General features: G+C 46.6%; 1 protein-coding gene across 1 annotated transcript; it reads right to left on the bottom strand.

The window, feature by feature from the left end:
- Window positions 1-16397: 16397 nt before the first annotated feature.
- On the bottom strand, window positions 16398-17964 carry LOC123166111 (uncharacterized). The gene is made up of 2 exons (XM_044583876.1): window positions 17651-17964; window positions 16398-16892 (listed from the first exon to the last, which is right to left on the bottom strand). The coding sequence occupies exons 1-2, from the start codon at window positions 17754-17756 to the stop codon at window positions 16681-16683; spliced, it is 318 nt and encodes a 105-aa protein (XP_044439811.1). The 5' UTR covers window positions 17757-17964; the 3' UTR covers window positions 16398-16680.
- Window positions 17965-25692: the final 7728 nt, after the last annotated feature.

Genomic DNA, 25692 nt, shown 5'->3' with positions numbered 1-25692 from the left:
TCTGATCCAACTCCTTCGTTAGCAACGCAGTCTATCGTCGCAAAATAATAACGAGAAAAAAAAATAAGGCAATAATAAATCAGAAAAATCAAAGTGCTCAGAAAAATGTCAACTCATTTTTGTTAAATACTAGGGTGAAAACTAAGAAGGGGAAAATTCCAAGTTTTGGATTTGGAGTAGCAGAATATAATAAATGGATTTTTAGAGGGGTTTAAATATATTCAAATTTGAATTTGAATATGAACAGTACATAAAAGTTGTTTGGACATGTGTGAAAGTTATAACATTAAATAGGTGGGATTTTTACAAGAATTTAGGAACTGTAATTATTGCATTTGGATTAATATTTACTCCTGAGGAATTTTTGCAAGTTTATGAAAAAAAGGAGAAGCAGCACTGTGCAACTGAGCCAGAAGGACCACAGTGCAGCAAGCCTAGAGAGGATCCAGCCCGCGCAAGGCTGCCACGTCGAAGGCATAAATGCAAAATACGCCTTCCGCCGACGGGCGAACCGGTACGCGCGCGCGTGCGTGTTTAAACCTGACGGGTGGGGCCCACCCGTTAGAATGTGAGGCTGACCGACGGGCCCCACGGCCTTCGTCTTCAACCTCGGGCCAAATAGGGAGGCGAGGTCACCGGCGTCGCTGTGGTCGACGGCGAGGCTATGCGAGGGCACCGGCGTGCTCAGGGCGGAGTCGCTATTCGGGTGGAGGTGGAGGCGGTCGCGGGAGTGTAGGGGTTCGCTGGCGACGACGAAGTCGGTGGAAGGGCTTCGGGAGGCGGCGGTTCCGGCCTTCTGGCAGCTACAGAGAGGGGAAACAGGGGGAAATAGATCAGTGGAGTTCGGGGGTTCCAGATCGGGGCTTAGAAGCAGCGGGGACGGCCTGTACCTCGCGAACTCCTGCGAGCCGAAGCGGCGGAGCTCGAGCTCGATCTCAAGCTCGGGCGGCTCTGGAGAGGAACTGGGGGTGCAGGGGGATGATTTGGTGGTGCAGAGGGCGAGTGGTGAGGAGAGGAGAGCTCTGGGGGCTTAAATAGAAGGGGGAGCGAGGTGCACCGTGGCTCGTGCGCCGGCGAGCTTCTAGCCGTTGCTGGAGGCCACGGGGGCTTACTTGAGCATGTCTGGGGACCTTGTGGGAGTGTTCTACGGCCAGGGGAAGGAAGAAAGAGAGAGGGGGGAGGGCCAGAGGTGCCGTGCGTGTGAGGCCGCTCATTGGAGCTCTCGGACGGCCGACGCGCGTGTGAGCAGGGCAGCAGGAGGGAGAAGAAGGAGGGGGCCGACCGGCTGCCGTGTTGCGGATGTCGAGGCGTCTCGTCAGGCGCGCTGGGGAGGCCGGAGGTGGCCGGAGGCGGTTGGAAGGGGGAGGCTACAGTGCCAGAGCGCATTGTAGCGCGCTCCAGAGCGTGCAAACGGCTGGCACGGCAATTTTTTAGGCCAGGTGGGCGCGGCAAAATATGTCTGGTGGCTCTGGGGTGTAGTAAAGAAGGGGGAGGGGCTTTGGATGCCCTGGGTGGCCACTGGAGTGAGGAGGGAGGTTGAGGGAGAGAGAGAAGCTATTGTCCAGGGAGGTAAATGGGGGTGTTTCACCCCTCAATCATTGAGCAATGGCCAAGGGAAAGTTACTAGAGATAGAAGAGGGTCAGGAGCAGCTGTGGTACAAAGTTGAGCCCATGGAGATTAGTGGAAGAGGTCAAAAATGGCATTTTGGTAAAGTGGCAGAAGGTGTTTGATATTGGTTTGGGCAAGTAGATGATCTCCATTTGTCATGAGACTCCACAGGGTGAAATGGCACATATAATTAGGTCCTTCAGTCAATTTTGAGATCATTTGGGCAAAGTTGCCAATGCAACTTTTGTAAACCCTAGAAATTAGCAGAAATGAACTTGTGTAGATCTAGTTGAGCAAATCACTTCCCCTTGATGCACCACTTGGTTTAGTGGCCTCATTTGGTCATGTGAACATGCTCACAAAAGTTGGGGTCAAGGAGAGAAAGTTGGTAGTACAAAGTTGTTCAAATTTGATTTTGGTCAGAGAGGGTTTTGGGGAATTTTGGTGAACCAAAGTGACCTTAATTGAGATGAGGCTTTGCAAGGAGACCACAATATGCATTTCAGACTTGCTGGATTTTCCTTGGATTTTTATGAAAATATTTCCTGTAGAAATATTTCAAATCCTTGAAATGGGCAGAAATGGTTTTGGGAGGTTTTGTCCAATATTTTGAACATTACCATGTGTTGAAACTCTTATATATGGAAAATATATATCCACTGAGTTTCCCTGATTTTTTTCAAATATTATTGAAACAATAAAATTATTTTTCCCTATTAAAGACCATTTCTGGCCTTAAGAAAAAGCTTTTAAATAAAATAGGAAAATAACTTTTAAAATTATATTTTTGTGGTTTATGGAGTCCTATATCTAATAGGATTCAAATATACCTTTTGAAAGATTTTTCACACCCCAAATCAAGTACTTGCAGTGCAAACCTCAATTCAGGGGTTTTTGGAAAACTAATTTTAAAAAATACTTTTTGGCCAAATTATTTTTGTACGAAAATACTATATTGCTCTATACACATGGCATGATCATTGGGCAGAAGCTTGGGGCAAGGAGATGAGGTATAGAAGGTGGAGTTGTGTTGACTTTAAAGAGCACTTGAAAAACACAGAGAGAAAACCAACTCCAAATAAATGCCAAATAATGCAAAAGTTTTTTGTCAAACCACACTTTATCATGATTTATTAGCTTAAGTGTTGTGGCATGAAAAATCAGGGTGTGACATTATCGGTCAAATGATGTAATATATATGTTCCTATTTTGTGTACACACTTAGCCATTATGCATGGGCCAAATGATGTAATATATATGTTCCTATTCTGTATACTTACTTAACCATCAAATGATGCAATATATATCGCCTTAGTTATATACATTGTATCACCTTCCCGTCGTTCACTGCTCTCGAAAAAAAGGAAAAAGAAAAGTGAGAGAAAATAAAGGAAAAGAAAATAGAAGAAACAAACAGGAAAACTGCTATAGGTACTGGTTATAGCAGTACCGCTTTTCTGAAAAAGCGCTACGGCTAGTCAAGGTAGCAGTAACACTTTCGGTATAAAACCGCTATAGCTACCTGTATTAGCAGTAGCGCTGCCTGCGTAAAAGCGCTATAGCTAACTTAGCTACAACGCGTTTGCTCTAAACGCGCTACTGCTATGTCGACTTAACCCCCTAAATCCTCACTCTCTCTGCTTCTTCCCACCTCATTTGCCCCAAATCCCCACTCTCTCTTCCTCCGTTTCATCGCCGCCAGAGCCCTGCGCTCGCCCCGACCCCGTCCCGGCGCTCGCCCCGACCCCGGACCCGACCCCGACGCGCCACTCCTGCCTCCTCTGCTTCCTCCCCTCCCAACCTCGGCCGTCGTCGGGCCTGCCTCCTCGCCCCTGCACCCTCTGTAAGCCCCCCATCGCTCCTCCTCTCTCTGCTAGCTAGGGTTCTTCGGTTAATTTACTTGGGTTTTAGTTAGGGCAGTAGGTTAATTAGGTTATCTATTTAGTTATGAATTTAGCTAGGTTTTTATGAACCATAGGTTTCAAAATAGGACAGAAATTTATGGTTAAGCAATTGTAGTTAAAAGAAAAGGCAGAATTTTTCTTCAAGTTATATATTGTTCTTCCTTGTTAAAGCAAATTTAGGTAGGCTTAATTTACTTTCATATATTGTGAAGAAAAATGACTTCTTGCATTTTTCTTCAAGTTCTATATTTTTCTTCCTTTTATATGCAAATTTGAAGTGGACATGTGATGTTTTGGACATGTCATATTTTGATTTTGGACATGTGATGTTTTGGACATGTCATATTTGGAAAATGATGATTATGGGTAGGGTAAATGATCCGAGTGGCCTATGTTACGCCGGAATGTTGATTCATTTCCGTTCTGGTGAATTTCAGGGGCTCGATATGTCCACTTTTTAGCAAAGGTCATGCCGAAATTTTCCGTAAATTTTGGCATGACTTGTGCTAGATAGTAGGCATATCGAGTGTCGGGAGTTGCTGGGAAACGGCATTTCGGCAAACATAGATCTTTTTTTATGTCATTTCTCATTTTCTTTTCATAGTTTTAGAATTAAACGAGGAGACTTAATCATTGGAAACATGTCGAACAATGAAGAAACCGGGCCTTCTGACCAAGATGCAGACGAGATGGATTATGATGGTGAACAAGAGTACCTCGAATTTTTGTCTGCTAAACAAAATCAAGGTTTGCATGTCGGCCTCGATGATGGTACTGACGCCGACATCGACACCGACGGCGCCGGCACCGATGGCGGCGCCGAGACCGGCGGGGAAGGTACCGGCGGGGAGGATACCGGCAGGGAAGGTACCCCCGCCAATGCCGCTACCGAAAATAAGAAGCAGAGGATACGAAAACCTAACAAACTCGGCACTGGACGACTCGTAATCACAAAGATGGCACCTGGCAAGTTCGAGCCATTAGAGCCGGAAGAACCTCGCAAGTGCTATGGGAACCAAGTAGGATGCATCCTACGTGAATGCGTGAGCATCAACGACGATGACTTAAGGAGTAAAGAATATTTGAGGCAGTTTCTCCTAACGAACAACCGTGGGATGATCCAAAGATGAAAAAGATTAACAATCACGCCATGGGCATGTTTAGCAATGATTTGGCCTCCTAGAAAGGGAGAGTGAAACAAGCTATTGAGGCCGAGGAGCCCCTGTCCAAGACTCGGGAGGATAATCCGACACTTACGGAAGAGGAGTTCGAAAAGGTTCCGGGAGTGTACAACGAGTGGCCTGAGTGTCAGGCGCAAGTGGAGGGGGTCTCGGGCGCCAACCATAAAGGCTTCAAAAGCAAACAAGAAGCAGAAGCTAGTTACTTGAGGTTCATGCTAGCGTGAGAGAGGACTCATAACCGCCGCCTCACGTACTGCATAGTTCCGCTATCACTTATAGTGATAGCACTTCTCGCGTATATCATTGTTTAGATGTATGACGATGTAGTTGCATGTATTCGAGACTTGCATGTATCGCTATTTTCGAGATGATGATGAGAGACCACTTTCTGTTGGATGATGACATGATTTGATGAGACTATTTGTATGTATATGCTATGATTACATTTGTGGTCTCGCAGCCATTTGTATGTGTATGATGATGACATTTCTATGTGCTAAAGATTCTTGTATAAAGCCTGTTCATATACAAAACAAATATGCAGAAAAAAATCAGAAACTAATAAAGTTAGCAGTAGCGAGGGGTGAAAGTTAGCAGCAGCGTGCATTTAGCAGTAGGCCGGCTCAACACGGAGCGCTAGAGCTATTAGCAGTAGCGCGCTAGAGCTACTTGTATAGCAGTAGTGCGTGCCAACGCGCGCTGCTGCTACAGGTTAGCTGTAGCGCCGTATCAGTAGTGCGTGTACCCGCGCTACTGCTATACCTAAAACCCGCGCTACTTCTAGGCTTTTCCCTAGTAGTGAAAAAGTAGATCGCAAAGGCAAATAATATGAGAAAGAGACCCGGGGGCCGTAGGTTTCACTAGTGGCTTCTCTCTAGAAAAATAGCAAACGGTGGGTAAACAAATTACTGCTGGGCAATTGATGGAACTTCAAGTAATCATGACGATATCCAGGCAATGATCATCATATTGGCATCACGTCCAAGATTACTAGACCGACTCATGCATGCATCTACTAATATTACTCCACACAGCGACCGCTATCCAGCATGCATCTAGTGTATTAAGTTCATGGAGAAATGAAGTAATACAATAAGAACGATGACATGATGTAGACAAGATCTATCTATGTAGAGATAGACCCCATCGTTTTATCTTTAGTAGCAACGATACATACGTGTCGGTTCCCCTTCTGTCACTGGGATCAAGCACCGTAAGATCAAACCCACTACAAAGCACCTCTTCCCATTGCAAGATAAATAGATCAAGTTGGCCAAACAAACCCCAAATATCGGAGAAGAAATACGAGGCTATAAGAAATCATGCATATAAGAGATCAAAGAAACTCAAATAACTTTCATGGATATAAAAAGATAGATCTAATCATAAACTCAAAGTTCATCCGATCCCAACAAAGACACCGCAAAAAGAGTTACATCATATGGATCTCCAAGAGACCATTGTATTGAGAATCTAGCGAGAGAGAGGAAGCCATCTAGCTACTAACTACGGACCCGAAGGTCTACAAAGAACTACTGACACAATCGGAGAGGCACCAATGGAAGTGGTGAACCCCTCCGTGATGGTGTCTATATTGGATCTGGTGGTTCTGGACTCTGCGGCGGCTGGAATTGATTTTCGTCGACTCCACTAGGGTTTTTGGAATATTGTGGTATTTATAGAGCAAAGAGGCAATCCGGGGGGCACCCGAGGTGCGCACAACCCACCAGGGCGCGCCTGGGCCTCCTGGCGCGCCCTGGTGGGTTGTGCTCCCCTCGGAGCACCCCCCCTGGCGCTGCCTTGGCCCATTGGGTGTCTTCTGGTCCATAAAGTTTCGTTTCATTTGGACTCCATTTGGTATCAATTTCCTGCGATGTAAAAAACATGCAGAAAACAGCAAATGGCACTTGACACTATGTCAATAGGTTAGTACCAAAAAATGATATAACTGACTATAAAATGATTATAAAACATCCAAGATTGATAATATAACAGCATGAAACAATAAAAAAATATAGATACGTTGGAGACGTATCACCTTCTTCTCCGGCCATCCACCCCTTCTCCTCTCTCGCTTCCTCCCTTGGCACTTCTCCCTCTCTTCTATACTCCATCACTCCAAGTGCCTCCTCTGCAACCATTGCTCCGCTGAACACCTCCGCTGCCCCAGCCGCCGACCATTCTCCTCTCAATATCCACAATGACCACATCTCATACCACATCAAATTCAAATTTGATCCTGCGGAGTATAAATATTCCAAGTAGCGCAACTTCTTCTGCCTTGCGGAGTGTCATGTCTCTTGCCCACAACTTACTAATCTTGACGCTGCCTAGCTCACCTTCAATCAGCGCCTCCTCGTCTGTATCCACTTCACCTCGCCTATTCCCTCATGTACCTCATTATATGAGGCACCGCCGATGCGTACACGACATGGAAGTGCAAAGCCGATTGCTTTCTCGCCAATCAAGGCGCTTAGGTCCTACAACTTACTCGGCAGTACATGAACCTTAAGCAGGACGAGCTCCCTATTGCTGAATATGCTTGCCATCTCAATGCCATGCAGATGGCCTCACAAATATTGGTTTTGTAGTGAGCAACATTGATCTTACCATGCAATTTCTTCACGGCCTCGCGCCGCGATTCGAGACCCTCTGGACCGTGCTTGGCGACACGGTGCCCCCGTCGGCCTTTCTGGTTGCCCGCTCACGCCTCGAACAGGCCGAGTACGGCATGTCCATGTGCACCGGCGACGAAGGTACCACTGCTCTCACCATCACCTCTGGTGGCTCTTGCGGTAGCGGCGGTCCTAGCGGTGCTAGACCGGATCGTGGCGGGGTCCGTGCCCTGGTTCGCAGTGCTCGCGGCACTCCTCGTACTCCTGCTGGCAGCTGTGGGCGTACTAGCCATGGCAACCATGGACATGGGCATGGTCGTGGGCGTGGCCACAACTCTAGAGGGTGCGGTGACTACGGGGGGCGAGGCTACCAGCAGCAGCCTGCATCACCCTGGACTGGCTACTTTGCTCCCTTCAGCATAGCCATGTCGTCCTTATGACTGGCTGGCCCCCTTCGAACGCTTCTAGAGACCTCGGTCCTTAACTTGGCGCTCATTCTCCAGCCTACCCAGTAATATCTTCTGGCTCACCCACCTCCTATCAACAGCTCGGCGTCTCGCCATATACTCCTATGATACCGGCGTGAGATCAATCTGCCCTACTCTCCAGCGCCTCCAGCCAATAGGGTCTGCCTCCACATGGTGTTGAATGGTTTTTGGATCATAGCGTGTCATCACATGTGACCAACAACTCTAGTAACCTCAAGTCCCTATCCCATTCTTCCAAGTATTATTCTCCAAGCATCATTGTTGGCAACGGGCAGCGTCTCACCATTACTTCTACTAGTTCCACCAAGTTATCCCCCTCCAATCTTACTCTTATGTTGTCCTTGTATGTCCTTCCGTTGTCGAGAATCTGATCTCTATTCACAAGCTTAGCAATGATAACAATGTTTTCGTCAAATTTAATCCTCATGGTTTCTCTGCGAAGGATCTGGTCACCACAAACATCCTCATGAAGTCCAGTAGATCCAGTAATCTCTATCCAATTCTACGATAAAGGATCCGACGGCTCTGCGTTCTACACCACCATCGGTGACTTGTGGCATCATCGCCTTGGTCATCCGGCAGGGCCTCATTAGCTTCTATTTCTAAGAATTTTCTTTGTGATTGTACTAATAATGCACGTTTCATTTGTACTATATGTTAACTCTGGCGTCAAACTCGTCTTTCTTTCCCTACATCTAGTACATTTACTATTTCACCATGTCAAATAATCCATTGTGACCTTCGGACATCGTCTGTTGTGAGTTGTTCTGGCAATCAATATTATCTTGTGGTTCTTGTCAATTTTTCACATTATTCATGGACATATCCTCTACCCGCAAAATCAGACATCTCCCCACCTTACAACGTTTCTTCATCTTCACCCTTAGCTAATTTAATACACTCATTAAGTGTTTGCAATGCGATAACGGTGGCGAATTCATCAACACTTCCTTGCACTCCTTCTCTTCCAATGGCACTGTTTTTCGTTTTTCATGTCCACACACTTCCCTCCAAAATGGCAATGTTGAACGCTTTTATTCACACTACCAGTGAGATAGTTCGTACTCTCGTCATCCAAGCCAAGTTGCCAATACAATTTTGGGTTGAAGCTCTGCACACCATCACACACTTATTAAATGATCGACCCTCTAGCACTATCACGTCTAACACACCTCACTTCTCACCAACATTCATCCTCGGTATGATCATCTTAGTGTGTTCAGTTGTTTGTGTGTTTCCAAATTTATATGCCGCAACTCCACACAAACTTCCTACTTTCTCCTTGCTCCACCCCCTATGTTTTCATTGGCTATCCCTTGGAGTACAAAGGTAATTATAGATGCTTTGATCTTTCTACCCGCAAAGTTATTGTTTCCCGACACATTGTGTTTGATGAATCCCAATTCCCATACACACCGCTACCTACATGCCAACCAGCCGTACCAGACCCTGCTTCAAATCCGCCCCACTAGCTGATCCCCCTTAGGATCCACCCACCTACCATGTACCTGCCGCCCATGACCCTTCTACCTCGATTGCCACGTCCCAACCAACAACCCGCGCCCAATGCTCCACCCACCCACCCAACCCCGGGCCCACCTCCTTTGGCACAACCAACCACCGCCCCGCTCGCATTCCACCCACCTCCTCAGCTGGCCCACGTTCCCCTGTGACTGGTTCCTCCTTGCAGTCCACGTCTGCCAGATCGTCCACATCATCCTCCTTCCCAATTTCGTGCTCAGTTCTCCCTTGAATCCCGCCGATGCCAACCCTGGCGTTACCGCGTTTGACTACATCAAATCAACCTCGTCTTCTGCGCCATCCACTCCAAGCACGCCATGCCCCCCCCCCCATGGTTGTCCTAGTTCCTCCTCTCCAAAACTCACATAAAATGAAAACACGCGCTAAATCTTGTTTTGCCCAACCCAAACACCTATTTTCTGCAACTACCTCTAGACCTGTTTCTCCAATACCTTCCTCATATAAAGCCGCTCTTAAAGATGCTCGTTGGTACAATGCCATGCTAGAAGAATTTAATGCTTTGTTAAAGAATGAGACTTGGTGTTTGGTTCGTAAACCTGCAGGTGTCAATGCGGTGATCGGCAAATGGATTTTCTGGAACAAGTTGAACATGAATGGCTCGTTGGCTAGCTATAAAGAACATTGGGTTGTTCGCGGATTCACTCAACAAGAAGGTGTTGTCCGATTGTTAAACCGGGCACCGTTCAAGTTGTTCTCAGCCTCGCCATTGCCCACCCTTGGCCCATTCGCAAAATGGATGTCAAGAATGGCTTTCTTCATTGACAACTTGGTGAGACGGTCTACTTCACTCAACCACCTAGTTTTATTGATTCCTCTCATCCGAGTGATGTGTGTTTCCTCAAAAAGTTCCTTTATGGTCTGAAGCAGGCTCCTCATACATGGTTTCTACGGTTCAAGTCCTTCATTTTGTCTCGTTGTTTTGTTGCCTCAAAATGTGACCCCTCCCTATTAATTTTTCGTCATGGTACATCCACTTCCTACCTCTTTCTCTACATAGATGACACCATTGCCACTGCCAGCACACCCATCAGATTGCATTCTATCATCTCCACTCTCAAGCAATAATTTTTCGTGATAGATTTAGGGGATACTCATCATTTTCTTGGGGTCAACATCACTAGGTCTTCTAGTGGTCCTTTTCTCTCCCAACAACAATATATTCTTGAAATCTTGGACAGTGCTAACGTGGTTAATTGCAACCCTATCACCACTCCGGTAGGCACCAAATCCAAACTCTCCACCTCTGATGGTGATCCCGTTCCAAGCCCCCCTACTCTGATGGTGATCCCATTCCAAGCCCATCCATGTACATCGGCATTGCTAGAGCACTCCAATATCTCATCACCACTCGTCCGGATATCTCCTATGCGGTTCAACAAGCCTACCTTTTTGCATGATCCAAGGGCGTCCCATCTGCAACTTATCAAGTGGATCTTGCGGTACCTCAAGGGGACTTCTCATTACCGGTTGGAGCTATACCGTTCCACCTATACTAATCTTGTGGCTTACTCGAACGCTGATTGGGCTGGGTGTCTCTATACAAGGAAATCTACTTATGGCTTTTCCGAGAACAACTTGGTTTCCTAGTCTTCCAAGCGACAACAAACTATTTCATGACCGAACGCCGAGGCGGTATACAGGGTTGTGGCGAACTATGTCGCTGAATGATGTTGGCTGCACCAACTATTGCAGGAATTGCATCATCCTCCCACACGTGCAACTCTGGTTTATTGTGACAATATTTCTGCCACCTACTTGTCCTCAAACCCAATTCAACACCACCGCACAAAGCATGTCGAAATTGATCTGCATTCTGTTCGGGATCGAGTCACCTTGGGTGAAGCAAGGGTAATGCATGTTCCCTCCTTATCTCAATAGCAGATATAGTCACAAAGGGCTTACCAACAACGATCTTTGATGATTTTTGGTCCAACGTGAACATCCTCCCAGGAGGAGTTTTGGCTGCGAGGGGCTGTTAAGATATGTGTGTATGTTTTGTACTGTCATGTTGTACCATTGATTGTTGTACCTCTATCCTAGATTATTGGATCTAGATCGCCCACTCCATGTATAACTTGTGGCACTCTTCATGGGAGCAGTTCCTACGACCCTACATGTACATCTGTAACTCCATCCAGATAATACAATTGAATGTGGATTGACTCATCTCTTATCTGTGGCAACTGTGGGGAAGAGAGAAGATAGCAGTTGCGAGAAGGGAGGACATCAGTTCCTCTGTAATCTAAAAAAAATGCCTGATGGATTCATGGCTTTCCTTTTTTTCTTCTAGAATAAACATAAGCATGTGTACCATTGCATTAGAGAAGAGGCGGCAAAGAAGCCGGGCACAACGCTTTTTGGCCATTACACGCTAATCACGAGGATTAGCGGCGACACACACCACCTATACTACCATACATGCATCACCTAGATAAACCCATCCCAATGACAATCTTATATTTACTAATTGGAGGCACCATACAAAGCTCCACGTTAATCCTTGAGGTTAAGAAATTTTGGCCATATGATTAATCTTTGACTTCTCTGTAGCCGTTGGATGAAACAGGAGAGCAGATCTCCCATCCCATGTCCCTCAAAGAAAAAACTGAGCGTCATCCATCGAAAAGGAAAAAACTGAGAGTTATCTCCTTCTAAGATTTAACATACGCAGGAGAGTTATCTCCTCCGATTTGACTATGAAACTGGCAACCTGTGTCCAACTGAATCAGCCAGTGCATGATGGAGAAGCTCCCTCTGCCTCCGCACGGCCTCTCTGCTATGCGGCTATGGGGCTCCGTAACAGGTGGCAATGGCTGAAGTTTCTATCATCCACGTCAAATTTGCACAGCCGTACTGCATTGGCTGAAACATGTACTCTGCACTAAAATAAGTTTCACGGATCTCAGGTAAGCAACACAATACTTTCTTTGCCGTATGATTCATGTATTGTGATTCAATCTTGAAAAGGCTTTGCTCGTGCGATGCAGTGTAGCAGATATCGGATATACTGTAGAAGAGAAGCAGTACCACAACCTGTGAGGAGAACCATAGGAGTTATAGAATCACTGCAAGCGAGCAACCACAGTAATGGAAAATAGGTATGGATCTGTACAACCGACTGTAGCTAGCGGTGGCAGGCAAATGCTGCGAGCCTGCGAGGAAGATCCCTATTGCACCTCTGGCTGCTGCAGTAGTGTGAGAAGGAGAGTAAGGAACAACATCTACAGAGGATTGCACGGGACGATGGAAACGTGCAGATGCCTATGCAAGTTCAAGTTGGTCGCCCAGCAGCACACTACTGTCCCAACTAAACAGGTAAGCACGTAACAGACAGAATAATAGAGAAGGATTGAATTTGTATGACATTCATAGGACGATGTTCACCGATTGTTAGTTTAATTGTTGCACGTAACAGAAATGCTCATGCCAAATATTTTTTTTGAACCGTTATGATGAGTACCACCTGAAAAATAACAGAAGGAGAAGCAATTGATGTTCTGAAGTTCCAATGACCAGACGACCCAAACACTAGGACAGGGAAACAACCAGGTAAAAAGCTACAAGAGGAGTTCACGCCAAATATGCCACTTGACCAAATGGTAAGAGTTGTAGCTAATGTTCTTTCTTCCCAGTTTTGTTATAGAAAGCTTGATTTAATAGCACCCAAAATCCTACCAGCAGTACCTAATGCAATAAATTTATGGAATTTAGTCATTGTAGTACCTGATTATGACAACAAGAAGAAAAAAAATGACAGAGGGATTATTTGCAAGGATGCGTAGATCTTTCTGCTATCAAGGTTATTAAGATATGATTTTTTTTAACATACACTATATACAGTGCGGTAGGTTGTTTTTCATATACTGCAAATCAAGAGTTTTATTGCAGTCTATTACATCAGAGTAGATATCTCTATCTTATCTTGAATTTTTATTACAATGAACACTTGGATGGCCAATAAGCAATTGTCAAGCAAGCAAAAAAGTGAGTAAATTACAAGTTTCAGTAGCACCTTGATAATTTCCTCTTTTAATATTCTGGCAAGTGGCAACATGATGACACTGTACAAACTACACACAGTTGTGCTACATGTGTGTATACCTTCAACATTAGCATGCTAGGCGATATGTATGCATGTTTAGGCTTTTTTGACTACACGAGAATGCTTATAGAACTTGGTTTCAGAAAATTAATATTTCTGTAACTACACTCTACTAGCTAACAATTTGATTGTTTAAACAATCCATAGTTTGTAGATTTCTTATTACCTGAACACAGTCTTATAACATTTTAGGACCTCTGATCGTAGTTTTAAATAGCGCTATCTCGGCACTATTACCCTGCTATAGCGTTTGGAGGGGCTCGCGCTAAACGCATCGTGTACAATTTAGCGCGCCAAATCGTCAATTTAGTGCCAAACCAAGAATGCCATAAACCGCTATTTAAAACTATGCCTCGGGTACTTGAGTACTTGCATCTAACTTCAGTGCTACTGTTTAAGCAATGACATGGCTAAGACAATGTAGTAGTAAATTTTTTCCAGATTACAATCACAAGAGAAGTGAGCAGGCATATTCGATGGCACCCGGCCAATAGTAATACACAAAAGCATTTTCACAATGCCAAATAGTTTTACCACCACATATTTAATTTATCCTTCCCTTGAAATGCCCAGTTACTTCTGTCTTGAACTCAAAACATGCGACATTGTTTACTTCCTGCAACTACCTTTATGTGCGCACATGTACTGTGCCTTAAGTTTGATATGCTCAGATGGATGCAATTTTTCTTTCTGTTCCTATCTTATTTCTGTAAGATGACACGCACAGGATACCAGTGCAAATAAGTTTCAAAACTAGATTTATAAAAAAATAAATTCCAAAACTAGAGGGTATGTGTACTGCCAATGTGTATGACTCATTAGAAATGAAAGCCATGGGATAAATACATTGCTGGATACATAGTCTTTATAATCCAAATATTTGTCTCCCACCCCTTATGATTTAAACAAATATATCAAGCATTTTTTATTTGTCATGTATATGATTATGTTATTATGATATTGATGGCATTTACTTTAATTATTGTTTGTAATTTGTAATATGCGTAAGAGTTTTTCCCCAAAAGTTTCTCTTCACCTGTTGATAATTGTTTATAATTTCCGTTCATTGTCCTTCCGTATTGTTACAATGAAATACGACATGTTCAATGATTTTCCCCGCAATATAATTCTGATCCGCTTACTCGATCCTGCCTATTTTTACAACTCTTAGTGATCAGTATGGAATAAAGGCAACCATTTTTATATACTTGAGAAGCTAACCTATCTTACAAAGCTATTTCCAAAATATAAATATATATTTTAATTCATCTTTGCAAATAGTATTGAAAAACTCTCCATTGTAAATAGTTTTCCAAGAAGAATGTTGTGTTTTTTTCATTTTGAATTTTGGACTATTAGATTCAATGATATGTATCTTCTCTAAAACCCTAGCCTGTGCGTTGCACGGGTTGATGACTAGTGAGGCAAATCACAGAGCTACCAAGCTGCGTCACAATTGACACCGAAGACCACTAGAACAAGACCAACACCTGAGGACACCACAAACCAACGTACCCACACCCATTTGCGCCAAGAGGAAGTCGTCGTAGCGATGGAAAGGCTTAGGCAGACCTTGAGTGGGCGTCGTCGAGAGAGCTTCGGCGACGATGTACATTGCACATCGGAGGCCCAAGCCCAGAGCAATTGCCACCAGCAACTTGAGCTGCACCATCGGGACTCCTCGAGCAACAAGGCGATGCCTTCAAGGAGAGATTGATGCCGTAACACCGCCATCGCCTTGTCCGAGGTCGGACCCCCCCACCCCCCCTAGCACAAGGGAGTCGGATCGGAGCCAAGACAATACCTCCACGGAGGGGACGAAGCCCACGGGTGTCGCTGTTGTTAGCCTCGGACTCGCGAAGCAAGGATTTCTCCCAACCCCAGACCACAAATCCCAAGTCCGGAGCTCCTCAAATGAGACGGCCACCGCAACGGGAGGAGAGCACATCTCGTAGCACAACCTCCGCCACCACCACACGAACCAGATCAAGAATAGGGCATCGCAGCCTCTGCCCAGATCCAAGTCGCACCATAGATTCACCTCCACCGCGCGCACATTGCGCGACCACCACCACCGCGCCCACAACAAACCACGACCACCGCCGCCGCGCAAGACATCACACAGACCAAGCCCGGGGTGGACTATGGGCCCCAGCGTCATGCTGCCACGCCCAGCCCCGTCGGCCGCCTGACAGAGCCAGCCCAGGCTACTGGCACCAGACCCGGCCATGCCTAGGCCCACCACGCTCCCGCACCTCCGGTCTTCCCCAACCACGCCGTTGGACGCCTCAGCCACCAGCACCAGCAGTGAAAGAATCTTGGCAGGAGAACCCTAGATCCGCCGCCACCGATGCTACGGCCGGCCCCACACTGTCCACGCGGCCGTGAAGGCGGTGTCTTGGGTTCGCTCAAACCGAACCGTGGAAGCAGCGTGAGCGAACGAGGGGAAAACTTCTTCCATGACTTTCGTCTTGCATGTTGAATATTCAATAAACCTACATGCACCGACGATTATGAAGCTTTTACTTAATCTTTCTCACAAACTAACCTCTCCCCTCTGATTTTCAATGGGGTGGGGCCCGCCTCATCCCCAACTTCCAATCCCACGTTAGCCTGGCCGTTGATCCCGTGAAAAAATCCCCCGCATAAAGATTAAGAAGGTGTTTGTTTTCAGGGACTTATAGGTTTAGGGACTTAAGAAAGTCCCTATAAGTCCCATCTAAACCAAACAGGAGGGACTTATAGGGACTTAAGGTGGGCATTTGAGACTTATGAAATAAGACTCTCAAGGAGAGTCTTATAGGGACTTATAGTTGTAATATGGTCTTTTAGTCCATGTTCCCAGAAACCAAACAAATAGGGACTTTTTAGGGACTTGGGACTTATAAGTTGAGACTAAAAAAAAGTCTTAAGACTTATGAACCAAACAGGGCCTAAAGCTGCCCCTGCATAAAGATGTCAAAGACTCTATATCGATGGGGGCAAAGTCCAAAGTCCAAACTGCTCTGTCCAAGCCAGAGCACGGGCAAATTAACACCAGATAAGAGCAGAACTCAATTGCTCTGTCCAAAAACTATACAATAATCTTGTATACACATGCATGGTCGGGCTGGTCTGGTCGCAGGGATCATTGCCATGAACTCGGGGCGCAATGGCAGGCAGCAGCATGACAGCGGCAGGGTGCCATGATATATGCCTTCTGTCCACATTGCCAGGCACCAGCTCGTACGCCGTTCGCCTCACTGCGCTGCAGCGGCGCGCGGCGACCGGGCGGGCCAGAACGACGGAGGCAGCCTCCAGAACGGCCTCTTCCGCCGCCGCTGCTGCTGCTTCGCCGGCGCCGAGGCGGCGGCAGCGGCCTCCTTGTCGGAGCTGAGCATGTCCCACATCACCTGCACGTCGTGGTAGCCGCACGTCTGCACGTCCTGGTGAAGGTTCAGGACCCCGCACTCTGCATACCATTCATCCCATACACGAAGGTTAAAGCAGTGTGTTAGTACTCCTATTTACTAAATTCGCAAAAAAGAAAAGATTAAAGCAGTGTGTTAGTACTCCTAAATACTACATTATGCAGCAAATTATTTGCATTGTGTACTACTATATACTCCTATTTCAGAGAGAGAATACCGGGTGATGTATCCGCGTAACCACCATAAGGGCTGCGGATTAGATTAGGTGGTCCAAAGTACATAATGGAAATGGGCGGTTGGAAGCACGAGATAACGTGTCCCTAGTCCTTTGGTGTGCAGCAGCGTGCAAAAAGATAACGCGCATGGACCATGGCCGATCTCTCTGATCCGTTTGTTTGCTTCTTGTGATAATGCTCCTTCACCTAATTCTTTGGAGCACTGCTACTATCTTCTGGTTCCATGAACTGACCACGAATCTTATTGTCTTTCCATTAACTATTGGGTATATTCTTGATTGAGTAGTACTATAAGATGCCATTTGAGTGTCTTCTCTAAAAAAAACTAAGCACGACGGCTCCGCAAATTTTGGTCTCGGAGATTAATTGGTTCAGTCATGATGATTTTGCGGTCGCATTAGCTAGATGCATGCCTGAGCCTGCCTAAGCTAACATGCAAAGTCTAGGAAAACGGGTCGATTGCATTGTACGTACTACTATTTCTACGAAGTTCATCGATCCAGTTCACGCTTCAGTGGCAGTTCCAAGAAAAGCAGAGTAGCGAGTAGTGGTGGCTTACGTACCGCCCTTGCGGACGCGGGCGCGGGCGGCGGCGACGGCGAGCCTGCAGGCGCGGCGCATGGGCGCGACCACCCTTGCCCGCCACCACGCCATGACGCGCGCCCCCATCTGCCGGTGCCGCCGCTGTCGCCGCCGCGTCGCCGGCTGCCTCGCCTCTGCTTCGCCGGCGCCGGCGAAGGGCTCCGCCGGACGCCGGGGACGGCCGCCCAGCCTCGCCGTGGCTGCCACCCGCCGGCACAGCCTCGCGAGGAGCCTGCGTCCGCCCTGCCTCTCCAACAATTAGGCCTCTGACGGATGAACCTCACCCACACGGCCACACCACACCACACTCCCTAGCTAGCAGTTCTATATAAGCGTGCGCTTAAGCTCTGGGGCCCTACCGACTTGCCGCAGCAGTGCTAGTTCCCAGCGTGGAAAAATGCATAAAACGTGTAGACAACGTGTAAACTTTTCATAAATCTTCCAACAAAACCGTCCTCTAGCAAAAAATTCTCTACTAACAAAATCGTCATGTATATGTGCAAAATTTCCGCCTCTGGATTCGAAATGACCTGTTCGATTCTACACATACTCTATCATTTGCCCACCTTACTGATCCCAGTTTCTAGGATTATTTTATGGTTGCGTCGTGATTTGACATGATCCGCTTCCTGGTTGTTGGGTGGACGGATGGGCTGGAGCGCTCGTGGTGCACGCGCTCGTTCGTACTTCACGCGTGCTCCCACCCGGATCATTTCGTAGCCCGCGCCCTGCAGATGCCGTGGGAGACGGTCATTTGCGAATTGCGACTGGGTTGTTCTTCCGGAACGAGATTGCGTGGAGTGAAGGTGAGAAAATATATCTCACCGTCGTGGCAGGCAGCCGTGTCCATCCCGTTGCAGCAGTAGAAAACACCAACTGTGGGGTAACTTGCCTTGATTTCTGCTGGTGTCAGCTCGTTTATTGTCCTGAAATTCACGTGCTATGATCTCAAACCACCTCTCGGTGGATGCTAGAGTTTTCTGAAGGTGTCATGATATGATACCACACAGGATGTAGAGTCCAAGCGGAGACACATACGTGGGTGACAGCTGCAGCATCGAACGTCGTCACGTCTGAGATCCAGCAGCCCGTGACACCCACCGTGATCGGTCGGCTATGTATCATCGTCACAGGGCGTTCTTTTTAGAAAAGGAGGAATACCCCCGGCCTCTGCATCTGATCGATGCATACGGTCAATTTTATTAATTATTAGCACAAAACCTTACAAAGTCGTACAACAATAAGACCAAAGCCACCATCTTCGCAACTTCTGTCGCTATTCCTATCTAACTGATGAAGGGGCGCTGATGGTCTGGGCCTAATACCAAACAGACCTCGCAGCCAAACCTAACATCTAAGACCTGAGGTCCCAACCTGGACGCCTGCCGGGTATGGGCACCCACCAGTCCGGCGTGCTCCTCCACCAGGCCGCCTGCCGCGTATGAAGCCGCCACCACCACCTACCACTAATCCATCTTCAGAGCTGTACTGTTGCAACGGCCTTGCCCGGTCTCACTGCCGCCGACGCCACCACGACGCCAGACAGCGTCGACCTCCTGCGCGTGTCCGTCACCACACATCTGACGCCAAGCCTCCGCTGCTCCATGCCGCCAAGAGCCGCCGCCAAGAATATGCATAAAGAAACACCGCTCCACCGAAAGGGAGGCAGCACACCCCACCCCTCACCTACAGACCCTTCCATCCGATCCCAATGTCCTTGGCGTCGCCTCCAGGAAGGTAACGGTGCACAGGGCGCCGCCGACGCCCGATCCGCAACGGATCTTGGGCTTTCACCCGGACATGGTTCGGAGAGGAGAGATGGTGCCCTCAGCAGCGCCCCCAAGGAGGAAAACGGCGCCAAGAATCGGCGTCGCCGCTGCCGGCCAGCCAAGGCGGCCAAGGTTTCCCCCGGACACCGATCTGCTCCACCAGAACACACCGGAGGTGGATCCGGAAGATCCAAACCAAACGGGGGACTGGGAATGGATGCATGGAAGGGAGAGGGGCAATACCTCCAGAACTGGCACGCCTGCGGCTCGCCGTCCTCACGGCCCAACACTCAGACACACCGCACGCCCCGCCGTTGCTAGGCCCCGCCCCAACCTGCCCTGCGGCGAGAGGAGCTGCCCCGCGAGCAGGCCGAGGCTCCCCACGAGGGGCACGCCCGACCAGCGCGAGCGCCAGATCCCGCCGCCGCCGGCCGCCAGCGGGATTTGCCCGCCGACGATCGCCCACGACGAGCGCCAGATCCCGCCGACGAGCGCCGCCAGCACGCAGCCAGCCTCATGCAGCCCTCCACGCCAGCCACCGTGGCAGCCCAGCGTCGCCGCGTCCCGCACAACGCCGCGTTCCGGCCAGGGTAGATGGCCCCACGGCGAGCCCGCCTCGCGAGAAGGAGAGAACGCCCCGCCGCCGCCCATGCCGGGCGGGCTTCGCCCGCCGGCACGCCCTGGCGGCGGCGAGGGAAGGAATGGGGAGAAGGACGCGGTTCGGCGGCGGCTAGGGTTTCCTCCCCTGCCGCCCGTGGGAGCGCCAGGGAAGGGGTGGAGATCGTCACAGGGCGTGCTCACCGGCATGCAGATACGATCTGCTCGCCTCAGCTTGATCTGTGCCCACGAGATTTCTGGCCGGGACCTACCGTCTCGTCCTCTCGCCAATGCCGTGGCAGCCTGCACGGACGGCCAATCATGCCGAGCTTGTGTGCCTGCACAGCACACATGAACATGCTGTTACCTGAGACGTGCCAGGTGTGGGGGCATCAACAAGCCCTCGTCTTCATCGTGAAATGTACGTCGAAGCATGCCATGCCATCAGGAGCTCATAATAAACAGTGGCAGAGAAGGAGAGTGATTGCAAACAGCCCGCCCATGGATGACAGCGCCTCACGATGACTATCGACGCGCCGGCCTGAATTATACGGTACAAATTCATACATTATCAGGTTATCTTATCACAAATCATGATCAGTCAAGGGGAAAAGCTGACCCTGCAGCAATGATTCCAGCATGATTAAGAGAGTTGTCAACAGGAGCATCCGATAGCAGTAGGGTTTCTCTTTTAATTATGTGCTTGCACATGGGGTCAAGCCTCGGAATAGCAAGTCTGTTCAAAAACAGCGCATAACATTGCTGATAAGATTAAAATGTTTTTTTAGAGGGAAGACTTAAAAATTGGTGCTAAGTCAAGTGTGTCATGCAAACCAACCTATGGTTGGATGGCTAGGAGGAGAGTGATATCCCAGGCCACCAAAGTTCAAGTCCTGACGCTCGCATTTATGCTGGATTTATTTCAGGATTTTCGGCGATGCGTGTTCAATGCAGATGTTTCCGTCGACTACGAGATGTCTATGGTGACTTCGTAAAATCTGAAGATGATATGTCGGCTCAGTCTCTCGGAGGTGCTCATAGCAGTAGGCCATCTTTAAGGGTCGGGATGTGCGTGTTTGGCCCAAGGATCACTCTGGTGTATATGTACATGCAACCGAATACTCCATCCAAGGCCAAGGCCGAGCTCTACGCTTGTATGGAGAGTTTATCCTTATCATTACATGAGCACGAGATGCAACGCCATTTCGAGTATATCAAACATGAGAATCACACAACATGCTAAGAAAGAAGAACGGTGGATAAGAGACTCGTGAATATGAATCCAAAGAGCCCCAAATCATTGCAATCAGAGTCCGAATGCAAATTTTGCACAAATGATCTAACATTGTGCAACTCCAACACGGAGGCAGAATTAGTTGCAACTTTCTAGGTTCATCTCCAAGTTGAGAATGGTTTGATCCCTCTTATTCATGAGGAAATGCTGGATGTACTGGGGTAGTTCTATATACTCACCTTTAAGCCCTTGAACTATCTGGTACCTACTAAAATTTGAGCTATATCCTGAATTTTTTTGATAGTGATATGGATAGGGTTCTCATTTTTTATGAAATTTTACCAACATTCTAGAAATTTTATTATTGAACTAGGTGCGGGGTATTGTACAACACATACATTTGAGCCCAAGTAAAAAGAAACTAAAGCTTATGTCAAACATCCACATGGTAGCTTGGCTTGCAATAAAAATGAAGCATAAGGTCATTTTATCCAAACTATGCTTCACTATAAAAATAATGATGCCAATAGAATTGTATAAATTATTAAAAAAATCGATATGTTTGAGAGAGAGAGTGAGAGAGAGAGAGAGAGATCTCAAAATATTCAAACACTAAATGTGTCATAAATCATATGGAAGCATAGTCAACACCGATATAAAGAAATTTGACTAATAGATGCCCACAAAATTCTCACAATGTACACATTACGTTAATTAACACATATCACGTGTGCAGAGCTTTTCACATACAAATGAATTTTAAGTTCTAGGGTTTTTTCTAACGGTTTTGTCTAGTAACACTACAGGAATTAGGCAGTTTGCCGTCAGACAAGTACATATGGCAAAGATTTTGCTGTCAGCTCGCTGATGGCAAAGAGTGTCGGCAAACCCCAAATCGGCAAAGAGATATTTTGCCGTCAACTTTTCATCGGGCTGACGGCAAATATTTTGCCGTCAATACAGATGGTTTGCCGTCCATATGCTTAAGGCAGACAGTAAAGAAAAGCACCCCGACAGAACCGAGCCCCTAACGAACGGCGTCAGTTCTTTGCCGTCAGCACAAATTACACAAAACAACAAAGATTCTGGGCTTTGCTGTCAGCCGACCTGAACAACAGACGACAAAGATTATGGGCTTTGCCGTCAGCCCACCCGCAAGACATGTGGCAAACTAGCTGGCTCTACCGTCAGCCCACCCGCAAGCGAGACGTCAAACACCCCGGGCTTTGCCGTCAGCCGGCCCATGTGCCAGACGACAAATTGGCTAGGCTGCCGCTAGCCCCAGGAAGCACAGGCAACTGCCACCTGCCCCTTTGACGTTAATAGGCAGACGAGAAAGGTCACTGTTCACTCTTTGCCATCAATCCACTAACGACAAAGACTCTACATTTTGTTGTTGTTTGAAAACCTTAAATTCAGAAGTTTATATACACAAAATATATCACAATATAATAGTAATGATTCATAGCTATATGATTTGGCACAGATGACACATATATAGTCCATAGCAATGTTCCACATCACATCCATAGCAAATATCACATATAGAGTATGCCAAATGTCCATAGCAAATATAAGAGTATAACATGTTCCATAGCAAATGAACAAAGCGACATCACTACGTAATATTTGGCACTACAACAAATGTCTTCATGTCCATATCGTCGTCCAAAGAGCTTCCGTGTGGCAACCAACAAGATGAAATCATCAACACCTCAATTTTTTTGGCACAACAACAAAATAAAGGGCTTTAAATCATCAAGATGCCAAATAGATAAAATAAATTACTTGAAGACCTTGTCAAAATATTGAACATGTCAAATTTAACACTCTAAATCATGAAGATCTTAAAGAATGGTCTCTACTTATAAGTTTGATCTTCAAATGGTTCAAATGGTCTCTACTTATAAGTTTGTAAATCATGGAGATCTTCAAATGGTCTCTAAATCATGAAAATAAATAGCTATTTAACTATACTTATAAGTTTGATTCAATTTAACATTCTAAATCATGAAGATCTTCAAGCGGTCTATAAATCATGAAAATAAATGGCTTCAAATGGTCTGTAAATCATGAAAATAAATAGCTTCAAGAATGCATATAGCTAATTAAGATCATGGTTGAAAATTTTCAAATGGATCATGGTTTTAAGTGGTTCAAATGGTCTCTACTTGTAATTATAACTTTGATCTTTAAGAATCCATATAGCTACTTGTCTCTACTTTGACAAATTTGAGAGCTATGTAAATGAGATATGGAGGCAGTAACCATAGTCGATCTCAAAGATTCGAAGAACCGCCAAGGTTATTTCCGCTTGGTCCTAGTGCATGTGAATATGCATGATTATTCGATCCAAGGCCTGATTGATGCTGCATGAAGTATTACATGGTTAGCACGACACTCACACTAAGAAATGCAACAATTGTGCTTGCAAGTATTTTAGTTGACTAAACGTAGGGCGCGGAGTAAAGGCAGGTATCTGCATAGCGGGCATACCATTCTAGGTACAAAAAACCTGCAAATTATGATTGAGGACTGAAGGTTAAGGACTCGTACTAAAACACTATGTGTGCTTTGCTATTAAGGAACTAACCGCAAACATCTCAAAGCATTTTTGCCTTTCCTCCGCCCTCTCCACCGACCACTAATCTGCCACCCACCGCCTCTCCTCCTCCAACCTCGCCTCCAACAGCGCCTCCGACCTCTCATCCACTAGTCACCTCTCCTCCTCCAGTCGGGACTAGAAAATATGGCATCACTATTGCATCTTCAAATCCAACACTAAGTAAGAATTAAAAAAAGCATATATTGAAGGAGTTGCATAGAATACCTCTATCTCAAGCAATGCTGGAATTGAGCGTTGACATATAGAAGATTTTGAGATTGACCGAGCCTTGTACTCATAGAGAGTGCAACGGGAGGACCTAGGAAACACGCCTCCTCCAATCGCTTCCTTGCCATGTTTTCTGCCCTCTCCAGTCATAACCAACTCGTCATAAAGGGGCTCTGACGTCACATCATACTCGGGCCCTCTTAGATGTTTTGCTTTCCCTCTATATTTGCCCAGCCGATTGTAGTCGGCCTTGCTGGTGTGCGCAGACGACGTGTCATTATCATCGTAAGGCATGACAAATTTGTACGGTCCCTTATGCGTCAAAATGCATGACACGAATAGGTTGGGCTCCGAAGCACTATGGTGAGACATCTGCAACCAAAGCAACATGATTACGATTTCATCATAAGGATTGGCAACATGTATGATTAGCAAAAGCTTATGAAGAACAAATTGATGGGAATAAAGACATACCCAATGTTCCATGTACCTCTTAAGGTTCAAGTTGCCTTGATGGTGTGGTGGATCCTCCATTGCTGCTCGCCAATTTTTATAATCTAGGTGTTTCTCCCTATACTGTTTGGAACACTAGTAGTTGATCAATTGCATCTAATATATGTCAAAAAGAAATTGAGTGCCAGCTAATTGAGGAAATCACAATCATGAACATGCTTTACCTTCATGTACTCCTCCTTCTTAAGATGGAGTTTCCTAGTGGGTTTCTTATCAGCTATCTTATAGCCTTGAGTTTCCTTATAAGTGCGGACCGCTATAAGGCGCGCCTCATAGACCAGATCACACACAAGCCTCTTGCAAATGTTCGTTGACATTCGCTCGTGCGAGCTCCAACTTTCCATTCTCGCATCTATAGAAATCCTGCAAATGTACGCGAGACCAATTGAGTTAGGCAATTAACTAGCTATGGATTATATATATGCAGTGTATGAAGGAAACTTAATGATAACCCAAACTTCGACAAAGATCCGCTCGCCCTGTTGTGAACCTCGATGTTGTTTAATAAACCAACATCCTCGTAGGATTTGAAGTGGGCCCAAATCCATGCTTTCTTCGGAACTTTGCCCTCCCCAGGAAAAGTAGCCATGCCACGGAAATGCTCCTTAATTAGGACCCCAAGGACGCCGTTCATGTGTTGTTACTTACCCGGGACATCTACAAATTTCTCCCAACCGCTACATAATAAGAAGACAATTTTATTAGCAATTGTTGCAAAAGTTGAAGGTAGAAAATGGGAAGCCAAAGTTAGTTACCTTTCTCCATATGGAGCAATATTGGGAAACATAGTAGAAAAAAATCACCCTACAACCAACCAGGAACACTATGAAGATTTAGTTTGCATCTAAATGTTACCAACTCTGAATTGCATCAGAAGAAGACGAGTCAGTGTAGATCATACTTGGAGTCCTCGAACCATCGATGAATGATCCCTTGAAGCGTCCATGAATAATCCCTTGAAGGAAAACCGAAAGCACGACCTCTCCGTAGTTTGCAAGTGTACGGTTTCACGATCCGGCAGTGCTTCGCTGTCTAGAGCTAATCGTCGCTGGAGAATTAGAGGGAGGATATCATAAG

Source organism: Triticum aestivum, chromosome 7D, assembly GCF_018294505.1.
Source record: "Triticum aestivum cultivar Chinese Spring chromosome 7D, IWGSC CS RefSeq v2.1, whole genome shotgun sequence".
NCBI classification, from domain to species: Eukaryota; Viridiplantae; Streptophyta; class Magnoliopsida; order Poales; family Poaceae; genus Triticum; species Triticum aestivum.
The sequence above is the reverse complement of the archived record's forward strand: the minus strand, read 5'-3'. Positions and strand labels throughout refer to the sequence as shown.

Excerpts from the sequence above, each read along its gene's own strand:
- LOC123166111 (XM_044583876.1), bottom strand. The coding sequence starts at position 17,756 with ATGGGGGCGCGCGTCATGGCGTGGTGGCGGGCAAGGGTGGTCGCGCCC. Across the intron at positions 16,893-17,650 it reads CGCCCGCGTCCGCAAGGGCG|AGTGCGGGGTCCTGAACCTT; the intron begins GTACGTAAGCCA and ends AATGGTATGCAG.